Source organism: Armigeres subalbatus, chromosome 3, assembly GCF_024139115.2.
Source record: "Armigeres subalbatus isolate Guangzhou_Male chromosome 3, GZ_Asu_2, whole genome shotgun sequence".
Classification (NCBI taxonomy): Eukaryota; Metazoa; Arthropoda; class Insecta; order Diptera; family Culicidae; genus Armigeres; species Armigeres subalbatus.
In genome coordinates, this window is record NC_085141.1 from 155,569,112 (window position 1) to 155,587,025 (window position 17,914).

A 17,914-nucleotide genomic window follows, 5' to 3' on the forward strand; every position below is an offset into this window, starting at 1 on the left:
TCATCGAAAACCGACTACCTCGCTAAATGCGCGGCAGGCGATCATTGTCCTATTCTGTTGCAGTTTGGGACAAACGCTTATTGCGAGTTGAGTTTGTCCCAATATTTACGAGAGAGGACAATGTTGTTGTTGGCGATGTTCTTATTTTACATTCCCTGTACACGAAATAACAGAACGACGCGTTTCAATATCCAACGAAATTGAAAGAATATGGGCATATGAAGAATATCCATTAAAATGTGACCACAACATCGCAGTAAGTGTTAGGCACTGGGGTTCTCCTTAGCCGTTCGGTAAGATTTGCGGCTATAAACCATGCTAAGGGTGACTGGGTTTGATTCCCGGTGCCGGTCTAGGCAATTTTCGGATTGGAAATTATCTCTACTTCCCTGGGCATAAAAGTATCATCGTGTTAGCCTCATGATATACGAATGTAGAAATGGCAACTTGGCTTAGGAACCTCGCAGTTAATAACTGTGGAAGTGCTTAATGAACACTAAGCTGCGAGGCGGCAATGTCCTAGTGGGGGATGTAATGCCAATGAAGAAGAGAAGAAGAAGACTGCACAGCGACACTAACGAAATGGTTAATTTCATAAGGAGTGCCAGCGAGTAACGGTCGAGAAAAATACTGCCAGGAGTAGGATGCTAGATGCTGGTAGCCGATAGAATAAAGAACGGTACAGTGTAGCAGGGGCAGAACAAGAACGAATCCACTGCAGAAAAAAAGGCAGCACGAAGAAAGTATGATAGTTGAAGCACAGGAGAACATGGATAGAAAAGATGTGCGCCATGTGCAATGGTTGAGAGAGGAATTTGCTGCCAGACAGGAATATGGTACCAGCCATCTGGAAGGAACACTTCGAGGATTTATTGAACAGTGAAAACGAAGGTGTAAGAAACAAAATGCATATGCATAATAATAGTATAATCCACAATCGCTGGATGATGTTATGATGGCTCTTAATAAGCTGAAAATTGCGTGCCGGGAATCGGTCCTGTACAGTTTTTGTACAGTGGACCGGGAATCGATTTCCCCAAATATCACTGAGGGGCAGCATGGACTATGTTCAAGGGCTCGAAAGCTTGTTCTTAAGACAAAGTTTTGATTTTCTGTTTATAGGTGGATATAGACACTTAATATATTTGTTACATTTGCCTTGAAGGCCTTCAATGTGACTTTTGAAACTTAATTTTTGATCTAACAGAAGTCCTAAATATTTAGCTTTGCTAGACCAATTAATTGGAACCCCATTCATAGTGACAACTGACAATATGTCTGCTAGAAGGTTTCAAATAAGAAGCTCTTGTCTTATATGGGAAAATTATAAGCTGAGTTTTGGAAGCATTCGGGGAAATTTTCCATTTTCGCAAATAAGTGCAAAAAATATCCAAACTTTTTTGCAACCTACTACAAATGACACGAAGGCTTCGCCCTTTGGCTGAAAGGCCCGTGTCAGGTAAGTCAGAAGTAAAAATGTTATATAATATGGCCCCCAGTATGCTGCCTTGGGGAACACCAGCTCTTACAGGTAATCTATCAGATTTAGAATTCTGATAGTTTACCTCCAGTGAGCGATCTGATAAATAATTTTGGATCACTTTAATAATGTACAGAGGGAAATTAAAATTCATCAATTTTACAATCCAACCTTTATGCCAAACACTGTCAAATGCTTTCTCTATATCAAGAAGAGCAACTCCAGTCGAATATCCTTCAGATTTGTTGAGCCGAATTAAATTTGTAACTCTTAAGAACTGATGAGCGGTTGAATGCCCAAGGCGAAAATCAAATTGCTCATCAGCAAAAATAGAATTGTCATTAATATGAACCATCATTCTATTTAAAATAATCTTTTCAAACAGTTTGCTTATTGAAGAAAGCAAACTGATTGGGCGATAACTAGCAGCCTCAGCTGGATTTTTGTCCGGCTTCAAAATTGGAACAACTTTGGCGTTTTTCCATTTATCTGGGAAGTATGCCAATTGAAAACATGTGTTAAATAAATTAACCAAAAAGGATAATGAGCTCTCAGGAAGTGTTTTGATAAGTATGTTAGAAAATACCATCATCACCCGGGGCTTTCATATTTTTAAATTTTCTAGTAATAGATCTCACTTCATCCAAATTAGTTCCCAACGAAGGGTCAAAAATATTCTCTTGATTGAGAATGTCTTCGAAGCTTCGTGTAACCTGATCCTCAATTGGACTAGTGAGACCTAGACTAAAATTATGGGCACTCTCGAACTCTCTGAGCAAGTTTTCGAGCCTTTTCACCATTTGTTAATAAAATTTTATTTCCCTTTTTAAGCGCTGGAATTGGCGTTTGAGTTTTTTAAAAGAATTTTCGTGATTTTCCAAATGGGTTTCGAACTGGGATCCAACTTCGAGACATTATTCTCAAAATTGGTATTTCTCGAAATATCGAAACGTTTTGCCTTTCTCGTACAACAAAGTTGTACCTGAAAGGCTTTCATTTCACTCCCAAAACGTACTTTTTATAGAGCGCTTGTAGACCCATAGTATTATATACCATTCGATTCAGCTCGACAAACTGAGCAAATGTCTGTCTGTCCGTGTGTGTGTGTGTGTGCGTATGTGTGTGCACATTGAAACATTAGACAATTTTTCTAGTACTAAACCTGAATCGATTTTGCTACAACAAGTTGCATTCGATGGGGAATGTTTTCTTCTTGTTCGCTATTGAATTTCATAATGATGGCACGGCTCAAAAATAGTAAATATTCAAAGAGTTATGAGACATCATTATTTCGTAACAAATAAGCTATCGATTTTCTAGGTTACGTTCTCCCAAGACACAATTTATTCGAAACCGGCACACTGACAGCATATAGAATACACAACTTACACGGAAGAAAAAACTTCACAAAGAAACATAGAAACCCATTAATGAGTTAAAAAGTACCTATTTTAAGATTTAATGTATACACTAAAAATTCTCGTTTATTTTTTCAAAATGACCTAAGAAACATATTTTCATGAATGAATTTTAATATTGCGATCAACAGACCAATATGATAGCTTTTGATTGCGGTACACAAATTAATTCATGAAAAAAAGGTGACATATGTTCTTTTTAAAAGTTAAGCGTCATTTCTGCCATTTCTTTCCCCTATGGGCCGATGTGAGCAGTGAGAAGTGAAAAGTGAGACGTGAGAAGTGCGAAATGAGGAGTGAAAAGTAAGAAGTAAGAAATGAAAAATGAGAAATGAAAAATGAGAAATGAAAAATCACCAGATGATCCGAAATGAAAACAAAAATGTTTTTCCAAATTTAATCTAGACTATCCTTTGAAAAGAGCTGAAATTTTTTTTGCTAATATTTTCAAATGGATATAATAGAAAAACGACGCATCCCACAAAAAAGTGTTGTATGGGTGACCATCGCAAAATCAGTCAAAATTTCTAGTGAAAATATCGGAAACAATCCAAATTGAGCCCTACACTGAAAAAAATCAGTTCAAAAATTTTAAAGTCGATTTGCGAAAAAATGCTCTTTTTTATTTAAATGAAATTTTGTCTCAAGATATGTGATTATGTTCCCTACCAACCGTCCATACATCGCAAGCTGGGCACTTTTAAGGAAAAAAGTTTTTCTAACAAAAACTTTTTCTTGTCGGAATTATTTTCAGTGTATTTTCATCTGAAACTAAACCAATGAAAGCCATCGTTATAGAACCCCAAGCAAATCTATTTTTATGATACATTGTCTAATTTAGTCACTAAATATAGTTTGTTTTTAAATTAAGAGTAATATTAAAAAGGGGTTTATATCTTCAAAAAAATATTATATTCCATTATTAGCTTCTTTAGTTGCAACCAGTTACGACCAAAACATTGTACTCTGCCTGACTGTACAGGAATACTTAATATGAGTATATATGTATACATATGTTAAATCCACCCCTTAAAGACACTGAAAAAATCAATTCCGTCAAGAAAAAGTTTTTGTTAGAAGTGCCCGGCTTGCGATGTATGGACGGTTGGTAGGGAATATAATCACCTATCTTGAGACAAAATTTCTTCCAAATCAAAAAGAGCGTTTTTTGCAAATTGACTTTTATTTTTTAAATTGATTTTTTAGTGTAGGGTTCTATTTAGAGTTTTTCAAAAAGTTTTATTAGAAAGTTTGAATGATTTTGCGACAGTCACCCATACAACACTTTTTTGTAGGAAGCGTCGTTTATCGATTATATCCATTTGAAAAAATCAGTAAAAACAAGTTTGACCCTTTTCAAAAGATTGTCTGCATCAGATTTGGAAAACCTAAGTATGCACTTTTCTTTTTACAGCACCTTTTAAGTATTGACCAATAAATTGACAAAAAGTCAACTTAACAATAAGAACACTTGCATGTTCCCAAAAAGTCCTATTTGGCTTCATGCATTTCTATTACATTTCTCGCATAACTTTTCACAGGACCTAAGTAACATTTTTTCATGAATTCTCGCTTAACTTTTCAAAAGCACCTAAGTAACATTTTTTTCATGAATTAATTTGAATACTGCAATCAATAGTTTTCATGTTGTTCTGTTGATTGCAGTACTCAAATTAATTCATTAAAAAATGTTACTTAGGCCCTTTTGAAAAGTTATGCGAGATCAGCAAAACGCCATCTAGTAGAAAATCTAGATGGATTATTCCATTGCTGACAAACGTTCATTTCGAACCAAAAACCGCAAGTTGCTGGTTGATTTTTTTGTCATATACTCTGTCTCGCTCAAACCAACAGCGAATAATCTAACGACTACTTTCACGAACACTTTATTTAAGGACCAGCCACTTTAACCGACCGTGTCCATTTAGCAAGTATGGTGTTGAATATAATCTGTAGATTAAAAAAACAGTTTAATAAAGTAAAAACAACTCAGCAAGTAACCGCACAATATTGAGTAAAACAAATTAAGTGTGTAGCATTTCCACATTCAATGAATAAATTTCGCACCGTGTATACTGACAGCATTAAAGTTTGTGTTGCTTCTTTCGTGCTTTATTGATGATGCTAACCTCTCAAGCAAAGCTTTCCAAAGCTTCAAATGTGGAACACGAAAACTAACACACGCGCTATAGAGACCGAAGCCGATGACTTTATCCGCTCGCATCAACACAGTTGTAAAAATTTCATCGTTGGAAATAAAAATCGCATTCGTACATGCTTTCTCGTGCGCTCGTTACGTTTGCTGCCATTTTTTCCTGCTTTGGAAGGAAAGAAGAGGCGTGTCATTGAGGCTAACTGCTTATTGGGTTGGGTGGTTTGGGTGGAATGATGGTGTAGTTTGGGCATTTGGGTGATTTAAACATAACGTTCGTTTTCATACACCTCATTATTTCCATATTATGCGGCTTTTTTCCATTGATATTTATGTGAATTGTGTTGTTAATTTTCACAAATGTACTTGTACAATTATTACACAAAGGCATGCAAAATCAATGTATGACATACAACTAGTTTTATTGAACTTTAATATTACATTGGTGAAAAAACACTACGTGGGAATCGGCCCTAAAACAATTGTAGACGCGCTGTCTGGACAGTTAATCCATATTGTATTTTATAATGTATTTTTCAAAACGTGCCGCTGCGCTAATTATTGTACTATTTACCCACGATCGCATATTTGTAACATATGCATTTTTTCCTTTCTCGTACAACAAAGTTGTACCGAAAGGCTATATGATTGCTCTAAAAAAACTTTTGATAGAAGGCCCGGAGACCCATAGTGTTATATACCGATCTACTCAGCTCGACAAACTGAGGTGACGTCTGTTTTTTTGTGTATGTATGTGTATGTGTACAAATTTTGTAGACACACGTTTTAGAACTTAGAATTATCCGATTTACTCGCAACAAGTTGCATTCGACAGGGAATTGTTTGCTATTGAAAATGGGCCCGATCATTGCTTTTCGGAATTATTGAAAAATCATTGTTTTTTCCCACAGGTCCCCTTGAAAAATCAAAAACAATTGTTTTTGAATGGTGGCAAGGCAAAAATATTAAAAATGATCGAAAAAATGTGATCTATTCGCCCAAAGAGCTTTTTTGACCTTTTTAAAGTGATTTTTTCAATATATTTTGTAATGCACGAGAAAGGCATCATCACTGCTAGGTGGATTAATCTGGGTTTTTTAATTTCATTTTGCAAATCTCACCAAATAACTTTCAACGCGGGATCGCGAGATCTTTGGTATTGCCTTCGCCTCACATTTTTAAGACGGATCAGTAGCTGAAGATCGTCGTCAATAATAATGGAGTTGAATTTAATTCCACATTTAGGAATTGCAATGCATCTGTCTTCGACAATTAAATTTGTCAAAGATACGGGAGCATTATCAATATCACTTTTGGTATCAAGAGGAATATCAGAGGAATTGGTATCGAGAGGAATCAAAATTCCTATCGATATACGTTTTATATAAATCCCAATCAGCTCTATGATAATTAAAAGTAGAGCTGATTGGATTATAAATGGCTTCTTGTGAGATTTAAAACGTCACAGGAAGGTGATCAGAGTCAAAGTCAGCATGAAATACCAATAAGCCACGCAGCTGACTTGAATCCGTTAAAACTAAATCAATTGTAGAAGGATTTCGACTGGAAGAAAAACAAGTTGGTCCATTGGGATATTGAATAGTATAATATCCCGCAGAACAATCTTCAAATAAAATTTTATCATTAGTATTGCTTTGAGCATTACTCCATGAACGGTGTTTGGCATTGAAGTCACCAATTATGAAAAATTTGGATTTGTTGCGAGTTAGAATTTGAAGATCAGCTCTCAACAAATTCCTTTGTTGCCTATTGCATTGAAAAGGCAAGTAGGCAGCAATAAAAGAGAATTGTCCAAAATTTGTTTTAACAGAAACTCCCAAGGTTTCGAAAACTTTGGTTTCAAACGAAACATATAATTTATGTTTCATACGTCTATTAATGACAATGGCGACCCCACCACATGGGCTGTCAAGACGATCATTTCGGTAAATAAAATAATTTGGATCTCTTTTGATGAAAAGACCAGGTTTTACAATATGTTTCAGTTATAATGGCAATGTGCCCATTATGAACTGATTAGGAAGTTGAATAATTCATCTTCCTTACCCTTTAAAGAGCGGGCATTCCAATTTAAAACTTTCAAAGAAGTATTTGAATCCATTAAAACGAAGTCCAATAACAATTCTTTGAGTAAATTTGATACCAACCTGAACAGCTTCAATCATGTGATGCAATTGTTCATTTAGAAAATCAAAGTCGGAAGCAGAGAGTAGTCAGAATGAACGTTATTTTCCGTTGAAGAATGGGTATGAACATCATTCATCGTCGGTAAATTTTTAGAAATGAAATTTTGGCTGCCTACAGCGATGCTTGCATAGGTGGGCATGTTTGAAAAATTAGAATTCGACTAAGTGCTCGTTACTCGGTGAGAGGTAGGAGCAAAATTTGTTCGTTGATTGTGGTGGGTATGAATAATTGCTCGACCGGCAAATGATTTTAAGCGGATTTTGAGCGTTTGAAATATGTTTAACCGGCGAATCTGGGATCCTATTGGAATTTCCCGTCATCAATTTTGCACGCGAGTTCAAAACTTTTTTGCGTGAAGGGCATTCCCAGAAATTAGATTTATGATTGCCCCCACAATTGGCACATTTAAATTTATTGGAATCTTCTCTCACAGTACAGGCGTCTTTGGCGTGAGAGGTTCCACCACAAATCATACATTTAGCATCCATGTGACAATGTTTGGTTCTATGACCCCACTTTTGGCACTTACGACGCTGGGTGGAGTTTTGGAAATTTCCCCCAGGCCTGCGGAAATGTATGTCAAGAACTTATGGCACTACTCAGTTAAATACTGAAGAAGACGTTTGCGATCGTCAAAGGATGCCGGCAAAACGCGGCAGTCACCCTTCCTAGCAATCTGAAATGAAACTTTGATCCCCTGAAGGTTACTCAAAATCTCATTCCTAAAGCCAGAAAACTCGGCAACAGATACCACAATTGGCGGAATCCTTTCCTTTTTCGCATGGATCGAATCACCTGGGCTAGAGATAGATAGATAGATAGATAGATAGATAGATAGATAGATAGATAGATAGATAGATAGATAGATAGATAGATAGATAGATAGATAGATAGATAGATAGATAGATTCGATTTGCTCAATTTAATCATTAATCAAATCGAACTGATTGCTCAGTTCGATAGGAGAAGATTTATTTCCAATATTAGAGTTAGAAGAAACATCAGAAGTCTCCAGCTTCCTTCTATTATTTCCGCGCTTTGGCAGGACGGTCTTGAAACCTTGTTTTTTGGAAGGAAGTGGAGAATTCAGAGACTCCCCCTTCCTCTTGTTTTTATTAATGCTAATTTCTGAGCGTAGAGACGTGACCTTCCAAGAGGTTTTTTTCCCAGAACGGTGTCCCTGCAGGATTACCACCGCTTGTCGTAATTTTACTTCCGCAAACGGAGCCAACGTAAAACGAAGGCACGGGTCCTTGCAAAGATCGTAAGTGGATCAGTGGGTACAAATAGCGCTGAGAAGCACTGTTGAAAATAAAATAGCTTCCGGTAGTATTAAAAACTTCCTTCTGCAAAGAGAGAAAAGAACCGCACAGCACGAAAGCACGATGTAGTCTGATTTAATAAAAATAATAATAAAAATAACCTTCATGTGGCGTAGCCAGAAAATTGGTCTAGGGGGGTTTTCTGAACATTTTTTTAATTCGAGAATGTTCGAAAAAAAAATTTCTACTAAAAAAATTGTCTCGGGGGGGGGTTATGTCCACTGTGCATGTTCTTTATTGCTTATTACCAATCTCTAATTTTTTCCTCAATCTATTTTCAGTTGTTGAGAATTATTTTACCTTAACCAGTGATGTATTATTGATATGATTATTTCTACTATTGCTACACATCCTGATCTCATTATGGAATCATAATTTATTATTCATGTCGATCCTTTCTTAATCCTTAAGATGGCTCACGATCAAACACTTCTCCTGAGCAGCGTTACCATGTGACAAAATTAAGATATTAAGAACGAATGCCCAGAGATTCTTAGGATGTGTGAAATTGAACATATTTGGATATACTGGACTACTGTCGACAAGTCTCCAGACAAAACTCGAGTCGCTTTCAAGAGAATATCGACCAAGCATTTTTTTCAGGACTCAACAAACTGCAAACGAAATGCTAATTAGCTTTTTCATGGACTCTCGGAGATATCATTGGTCTTACAAACCTGCTGAAGCGTAGGTGGCATGTTGCTTTCCATCATCACTACCAAGAAGAGCTCTAGACTCGACATTAAGGAATTGTGTTTTATCATTATCATTACACCCGATTCTGTTTTTACACCATACCAAATTTTTGCAAAGTTGTTCCATTTTGGATGATTCGTCGAGAAATCGTAAAACTTTTTTTACACGGATTTTCAAATTTTGAACTGGAAGCTTTTTTTACACGGAACGCATCCCCCGTGTAAAAAAAGAATCGGGTGTATACAATTGACAAAGCCTGATAACTCAAATAGTTTCAAACGTTACGTGGAAAAACATATGCATTCAAATTAGTAGATGTTTTTTCCCGATTTTTGTAAAATTTTAAGAAATTTCCGCCTTTTTCCCGCATTTTCCGCATGAATTTTCAATTCCCGCATATTTCCCGCATTTCCCGACTCACTGGCCACCCTGCTAGTAGCAACAATAACCACACACTAACATTCCCTCCCTTTCCCATCTGACTGTTAGGACTTGGCCGGCGCCGTTATTGATCAATATTTGCGTGCACTCGCATTGAAACGTGCACTTCGAGAATGGATGGTAAATCCCAACCACTATCACTTGGATTGTAGTGCAATTTGCACCAGTTCTGATCAATCACCATTGACATGTACAATCAGTCTAAGCTAAAGCTATCGATTTTTTATTTGTTTGTTTACATTTTATTGATACATTAACAAGCTTTGACGCATTCGAAGTCTTATTCCGACAATATTTCATTATTCAATAAAATATAGATTTGTTTGGCTGATAGAAGGACCTTTTTAAAACAAATCAGTATAATGAGCGACAACCTCGATAACAAAAATTGGTATGAACTAGCCTTGCATAAGAGGTAAAATACGAAAAAATAATGCCAAAATTATATGCTTAGGTATTTCAATACCAAACGCATCACAAATTATTATTCGTTTTGTATTGAAATACCTAAGCATGTTGTGCCCAAAGTATTTTGCATATTCATTTTTAGCATTATTTTTTGGTATTTTATCTATTATGCAAGGCCAGTTCATAGCAGAGTACGGTATGGTATATATAACAGAATAAGGTGGGGGTCCCTTAGCGTAGTTGCCAACACGTTCGCCATACAAGCCAGGGGACTGAAGAGAAGGCTAATACGCCTACCCACCATTCATTCAATATGGCGTACTATGCTTTTGCTTTCATTTCGTTTAATTCACGATAACAAAACTTCGGAAGTATCGACGAGTTATTTTTGGCATAAAGAAGCCATACAAACACAAAAGGCTCGATGTACCTCAACTAATTGCAAGTTTTCGCCAGTCGAAGTTAATTGCCGATAATTAGCACTAACTGCGTACGAACCAATCACCCAAAATGAGCGCTGAATTCGGGTATACTACCCAGAAACTGGGTACCAAAAACAGAAGTACCAAAAACGATGTTGGGTAGAGTGCCATTGTACCGCGGATGACAGGCGTTTCACCCTCCTGATACAAGCGGATGGTCATGGGTTCGATTCCCAGCCCCCACCAAACCCTTGTCAGTCGCCGGATCCGCAGCCCATACGGTGGCGTTAGGGGGTACGCACCCAATCGTCACGGCTGCCTGATGACGACTGACAACTTGTTCTTCTCGAAGGCATTCCTCCAACGTAACCCGGATAAATAGCAACGGAATAATGCAACAATCATTCGATACACGACATGTACAAATGGACACAATGGTCTCACGATGAGATGAACTGGCAACGAAAACAATAATGAGTAATGGAAATCTAAAAATAGATTCTGTATGGATTCTGTACAGCAGAATATCACAGTAGATTTCGGCACAGTAGCGGTGAATGCCTAACGAATAAAGCAAGGAATAAAAAACAGAATGAGGTATTATTGAGTTAATTTCTCCTGCTTCGGGTACTTATTCTAGATATTTTTTTTATATCTTTATTTGGGTGATTTTTTCACGCTTCTATTCGTGAAAAACGAAAAAACATTTTCCAAAGTGGACATCAAGCTTTTCGTTCCGATACTCTTTGTGTACCAGGGTCTCAAGTTAGCATTGCGAGCAAAGGCGTAGAATTGTCAATCCGAAGATGGCGAGTTCAATTTTCGGTCCGGTTTAGGATGTTTTCGGGTGGGAAACATTCTCGACTTCCTAAACATAGTGTATCCCTTGCCGCACAAGATACATACATACTGTATATTGGCGGGCACAGACACGCTTTCAATTAATAGCCGTGGACATACTAATAGCCTTGTGCACTAACAATATAAAAAGCCAAGTAGTTTACTGCAACATAGCATCACAAAGAAAGTAGTTTCTACATATATTGCTTTGTATGCTTTTTGTGCTCCGCAGCAAACAGCTTTGCAAAAGATTCGTTCTGCGTTCGGTGCGATTGCATACTGAACCGTATCGAAACTGATGAATGAAAGTCCTGCCAGCTATTTATGAACAGAGTAGAATCGACTCGAAGTAAATGCACAATATGAACATGATACGACAGCCATCGAATTGACACTGTGTATTCTCTGTCAGCATGTCTCCGTAATTTAGAAAACCCCAGAATAATCCACCTAGCGGTGATAGTGCGTTCCTCGGGCATTGTAAAATGTAATGAGAAAAACAAATGAGAGAGGCCAAAATAGCTATAGGCGAATAAAGTTCATTATTTTCATCAATTTGAATGTATTGCAGCAATTTCCGTTAGTTTTGGAATGCAATGTTATGAGATATCCAAAAGTAGTGAACGATTGATTCGCAAATCACGCTCATTTTGATATCGAAAACAAGTCCGTTGAAAGTAATAAAATAAATGAATTAGCATATATGGAACCGTATGATACTGATTGATGAGCATGGTAATCAGTAATCATTGAAATATATAGAAAAAAAGTGGCACGCTTCATTCACTTTTTGCTGTTGGAGATTGAAGGATAACTACGTCTAATATTAAACTCATCTTGTAGTAATGTCATAAACTTGATACCTTCGTTGCTGCGTAGACTTGAACTCTGTAATGCGTAGCAAGCAATTTATTTCAGCAGATTCGGCAGAGATGAATCTCCATTTCCGTTGCTCTTCCAATTATCTACCAAAATAAATACTCTATCGTTCTCCGGAACAACATGACCTATTTAATTGAATACATTTAGCAAGAGCAACGATGATGACTAGGGTAAAACGACCTATTATGGAGGGGTTAAGCACCGTGTCAAAACAAAATTGATTACAAAAATTCTTCAAAAATTACCTGTTGGTCGATTTCCACATTGTAGTAGTTAAATAGGATGCTCGTTAACTATAGTTTTGTAAATATTACGTCAATTGTGCTGAACTTATGTTGTTTTGTTTTTATCACAATAAAAACAAACTACCGCAATAATAGGACGCAGTTGCCTATCGTTGCGATATTTTTTGAAGGTCAGTCCTATTGTTGCGGTATTGCATGTAATTCTTATTGAGATCGATACCGCAACAATAGGACCTTAGCACTACAGCAATAATAGGCTCAAAGGGTTCAAATTTTTACGAAAATGTTGATTTTTCATCATTTTGAACGGAATTTTGTCAAACAAAAGCTGTTCTAGTCGTTAATCCCAAGAGTTTTAGCGTACCCACAATTGTTTTCAATGGTATTATATCCAGAATGGACCACTTTAACACTACCGCAACATTAGGGCATACCACAACGATAGGACGTTTTACCCTAGTTCGTGGCAGTTGGGCGGGCACGAGAGAAATCTCAAAGAGAGTACACCACCGTAACAGCAGCCATTTAGCAACTAACCTGGAATTGTGACGAGAATGTCCGAAAAACTCCCTCGTATATGAAACCGGATGCTGTCTGGACCTGCACAATATTGCCGACATGTGATGTGGCTGCATGCATGAACAGTGCATTGTTGTAGATGCCATCTGCCACTACTGAGCGCTGCCGCTGCGTCCTGCAAGAGGAAAGGAATGGAGAAAATACAAAATTAATTTATTCATCAATGATTAGAATATATAGATCAAAAAATGCTACTTTGCATAATATTAGGGAAAGAGGCTCGGTTGTGGGCACCGTTCAGTTATGGGCACCCCTACGTATCTTTTGACAGATGATAAATGCTGTTATTCTAGCAATAGTCATTTGTTTGCCACGGGCGTGTTTTGTGCTCAATATCGAACCAAATAGACATCTCAACTTTAAACTAAGAATAAATCTTTTTTTAGAAGAAAAAACAACATGAAAGTTTTTTTAACCTTTTTTAAAGTGTCATAAATTTAAATTATTCAATTGAAAAGTGATTTCTAATGTGTATTTTTACAGTAAATATAATCTATTTGGAGGTTCAATGACGATTGCTATCAAAATTTTAGCACGAATTTTTTATTCTTCACATTCCAAGAAGGCTGTGAAATTCGGTTGTGTCATTTGTATAATTTTTCTAGAACCTTTTTCAGAAACACATCAGAAGGCATCACTTCCTGAGATATGACGAACTTGTAGTCCTTAAATGTGCCTACAACATATGTAATCTGCTGGCTGAGATGAGATAAGACAACTCAGAGCTGAATGCCCTCGCACAAATGAATCGCCCGCTTTGAGCGTGCTTACAGCGGCACACTAGGAGTTAACTTTCTGAAATCAGTATGGCGAAAGGCATCTAAGGCTCGATTTCTCAAAATTAAGCAGCTTCATCGATAAAATATTTGGTAGGCGTAGTAGCGGACACCATTCTTCATAACCGGTACCAAATAGTTTTTCATGAAAAGTTCCTCATTTTGAGAAAACCCGCGTTAGATGTCTTTCGCCATACAAATTTCTGGGGGTTAACTCTTGCTGGCTATATGCGCATATACGATAGCGCCTGGATGTGGAAGCGGCGGGTAGAAAATCAGCCACTGCCAGCCACACGACGGGCACTTCCAGTGTCTTGTTTTAACTAACTGAAAATTATCAAGGCGCACACATTTCAACCAATAGTTATCGAATGTTGAGCTGTTGATTGCATTCCCTGATTGCAATTCTGTATATGATGAACAAATATTTTTTTCATTCCATTTCGCGTTTAAATAAGCAATACAAAAATTAATTCGTGTTTACTTGCATCTTTCGAAATTGAAGTTGAAAAATCCCCGACTACTAGCAACACCGCGAAAGTAATAACAAAGCGCCCGACTGCAAAATAAAGCAACGCGCTTGCACTTGCCGGCGTCTGTCAAATCGCCCAATTAAAATTGGCCTTTTCTGACAGGCAATTGATTTCAAAAAGGAACAGTGAGATGTCTTATCTCATCTCTCGCTTAACAATTGATTAGGGCCTACAATGAAAAGTAAACAAATTCAATTTTAACACCCTTCGATAGCATCCTCTAATAGCTACTAATAGTATAAAAATGTTCCGCATCTTCAATTAAATTACTTAGAAAAAATTAATTTTTGATTGGGCCTACAACGTGTTATTTTCAAAATATGTGTAGGCCCACCCTAAAAAACGGCCAAGCCACTCGTTTTTTTCTGTCTGGGATAAGCCTTCTCCAACTTCGGGCCGATAACGAGATTTTTTTCCGAACCGTCATCGGCCCGACCTCGGAGAGAGAAAATTTCCCCTCCCGAAAAGCCTTATCCCGTGTTTACTTTCGAAACATGCCGTAAACAAAGGGTCTATGAATGAGTGCAACCCGAAAACATCCTAGACCCGATAACCCGAAAACATCCTAGACCGGAAAGAGAATCGAACTCACCATCTCCGGATTGGCAATCCCACGCATTTGCTTGCAAGGCTACTGGAGACCCTAATAGGTGTAACCAAGGATGTGACAATTCAATAATCTCCATGTATTACTGTTGTTGAATAATGTTTTTTTTAACATTCAAATTGTTAGAATTCAATAGAATATTTTTTTAAATTATTTATTTTTTTAAAACAAGTTTCCCCTGAATTTTATACTGAGTCGGATTTGTAAATTGTTATTTTATGAAAATGTTCCAAATTTATTTTTAATGAATACCCTGTTGGGATTCAAAATTTACTGTGAAATACTTGAAAAATATCCAGAGAATTTTCTGAAGAAACGTCCGGATAAATATCTAAATCAACTTCCGGATAAATTCCCGATGGAGCTTCTTATAACTTTCTTCTGGATGGAGCTTCTTATTATTTCTGAAAGACTCCTGAAGAAATTTCTGTTGGAACATTCAAAGGATTTACTGAAGGAATTTCTGGAGGAAGTTCTGAAAGAACTTCCGAAGGAATACTTGGAAGAACTTAAGAAGGAATTCCTGTAGAATCTTCAGGATGAATTCCGGAGGAAGTATTTTCCTGATGAATTTCTGAAGGATATTCAAGAGGAATTATTTAAGCAATTTCCGGTGGAATTCCCGACGAAACATCTGGAGAAGCTTCTTGCTGCAGAAAATTCCGAAAGAAATCCTAGAGGAAACAGAAGTATACTTCTAGAGGCATTCTTGGAGAGTACTTCGGCAACTTTGAAGAATCTACAGAAGAGGAACATCCGGAGGGATCCCTGGAATAGCTTCCGCAGAAATCCCGGGGGAAACTTTTGGAAGAATTCCTGGAAGACCTTTTGGAGGAATTCGTGAAAAAACTACCGAAGGAGTTCTGGAGAAACTTCTGAAGGATCTTTCAAATGAATTCCTTAGAGGATTTTCCAAAAAAAATCCCTGAAACTTCCTGGATGATTTTAAGAAAGAATACTAGGAGACCAGAACGTATGTTTGAGAAAATTCTTAGAGGAATTCTCAGAGAAAATACTGGAAGAATGTCCGAAGACATTTCTAGAAGAATTACTAAAGGAATTCAAGGAACAATTTAACGAAAGTGTGTGATAAGTTTCTTCTGATTTTGCTACTTTGTCTGTTTCCACTGTTTTTTTTTTTGTGGAATTTCTCTGAATTATTTTTAGGAAGATTTTCACGTAGAAATTTACCATGGAAATAATGAGATATACCGTGGGGCATCGAAATCCGTACACTTAAGCACCATAGTATATGAAAAGTCATTAACAATAGGAATCGAATGTAAATAAAACGTTTGTCATTGACACAGGAGCATGAAGGCTTCTACTTTTGAAGTGTTTCACATTTACTTAGTGAAAACTACGAAAAACATGATAAAATAATGAATTAAATCAACTACACCTGACTCGAAATCCGTCCACCGTGGACGGATTTCAAATCAAAGGATCAAAATCCGTACAGCTATTTTTTAACTAAATATTTAAATTGAAACAGTCTGATTGACTAAACTACCACTGTAAATAGTTCGATATGCACCTTAAGAAGCGATCCCTTCGATTTGCATTCCGCTTATCTTATGAAATGATTTGCAATTAGCAATTAAAACAGTTACTTTTGGTGCAATTATGCTCTACCCGAAAACAAAATGGCGGCACAAACTCCGCGTTTGGTGGGTAGAGATTTGTTTTTGATTTTTGTGGTTTTAATTTCAAAGCCTTCTTTCCAATTCTATGCCCTAAAAGTTAACTGTCAAGTATCTGAACAGGATAAGATTAATTATTCTTACATTAATTACCTTCAACCTCCTTTAATTTATTGATATCTCATGAGGTGGACGGATTTCGGTCCCGCACGGTATCCATTCAACACAAGAACAATTTCAATTTCTTGTCGACATTCGTAATTATTTTTATGGAAATTAATTGAGACAATTTTCTTGTGGAAATTAAAAGAGATTTATTGAAGGAGTTCAGAAGAACTTGTGGAAATTGAGGAGAATTTTCAATTTAAATTTTGGAGGATTTCCCTCACATCTTTTTACGGAAATTATTAGATATAAATTTTGTACTGAATTTCCAATTTAAATTTTCTTGAGGTTAGATAAGAAATTCCTCATAATTTTCATCGGAAAATCTCCTTATTTTACACAAAAAATTCTTTGAAATTTTCTCAGAAAAATCTTTTAAAAATTCACGGAAAATTCAGAGTTTCCCGACGGATATTTAGAGGAAAGTCACGTGAAAATGCCGAAAAGATCAAAATGAATTTAGAAGGAATTAAGATAAAATTCAGGTTCTAGCTCAACGGTTGAATAGATTAAATCAAGTCATAGAAGAATTCAATCAATTTTTGCCATCAATTTGATCGGTCATTGCGTTCCGATGTAATGATCGAAATACCTTTTTACATACACGTCAAAAACGCCGCCGCCGTCAAGAAAAATTCAAACAAATTCTGCATCGGGAATTTTTTAACCAGCGCACAACTCAAAGTTAAGTGCGTATGAAATCTGAAATGCGTTGCAGTTATCAGCCCGCTAGTGTGAAGGTAGTTTTATGTTTGAGATTCTAGGCTCGAAACAAAGACTTTTATAGCATTTGTATTCTTTTTTGTAAGCAAAATTTTTAAGTAAAAAATAAAATTGTATTTTCCACTCGCTGGCTTATTGATTGTCTTCAAGTATCTTCAAATAAGTAGATAAGTCTTCAAATATTTTGAAAAGTCTTCAAAATGTCTTCACGAAATCAATGTCTTCACAGACATTCAAATGTCTTCAAATTGAAGACATGTCTTCAAATCTGGCATCTCTGTGAATGACAAGCAAATGCAGAATGACTTATCAAGAAGGCCTATTCCGGAGAAAAAAATGAAAATAGACTTAAAATTTTGGTTTAAAGATTTCGA

At 36.6% G+C, this 17,914-nt stretch overlaps 1 protein-coding gene across 7 annotated transcripts in view; it reads right to left on the reverse strand.

The window, feature by feature from the left end:
* The window catches only part of LOC134225136 (ataxin-2 homolog), a 97,054-nt gene that overhangs the window by 20,882 nt on the left and 58,258 nt on the right, over window positions 1–17,914 (reverse strand). For all 7 annotated transcript variants that reach the window (XM_062704963.1, XM_062704960.1, XM_062704964.1 and 4 more), the window contains one exon: window positions 13,052–13,208. In XM_062704963.1, the coding sequence (XP_062560947.1) occupies window positions 13,052–13,208 (157 nt within the window). The remainder of the gene's footprint in view (window positions 1–13,051; window positions 13,209–17,914) is intronic.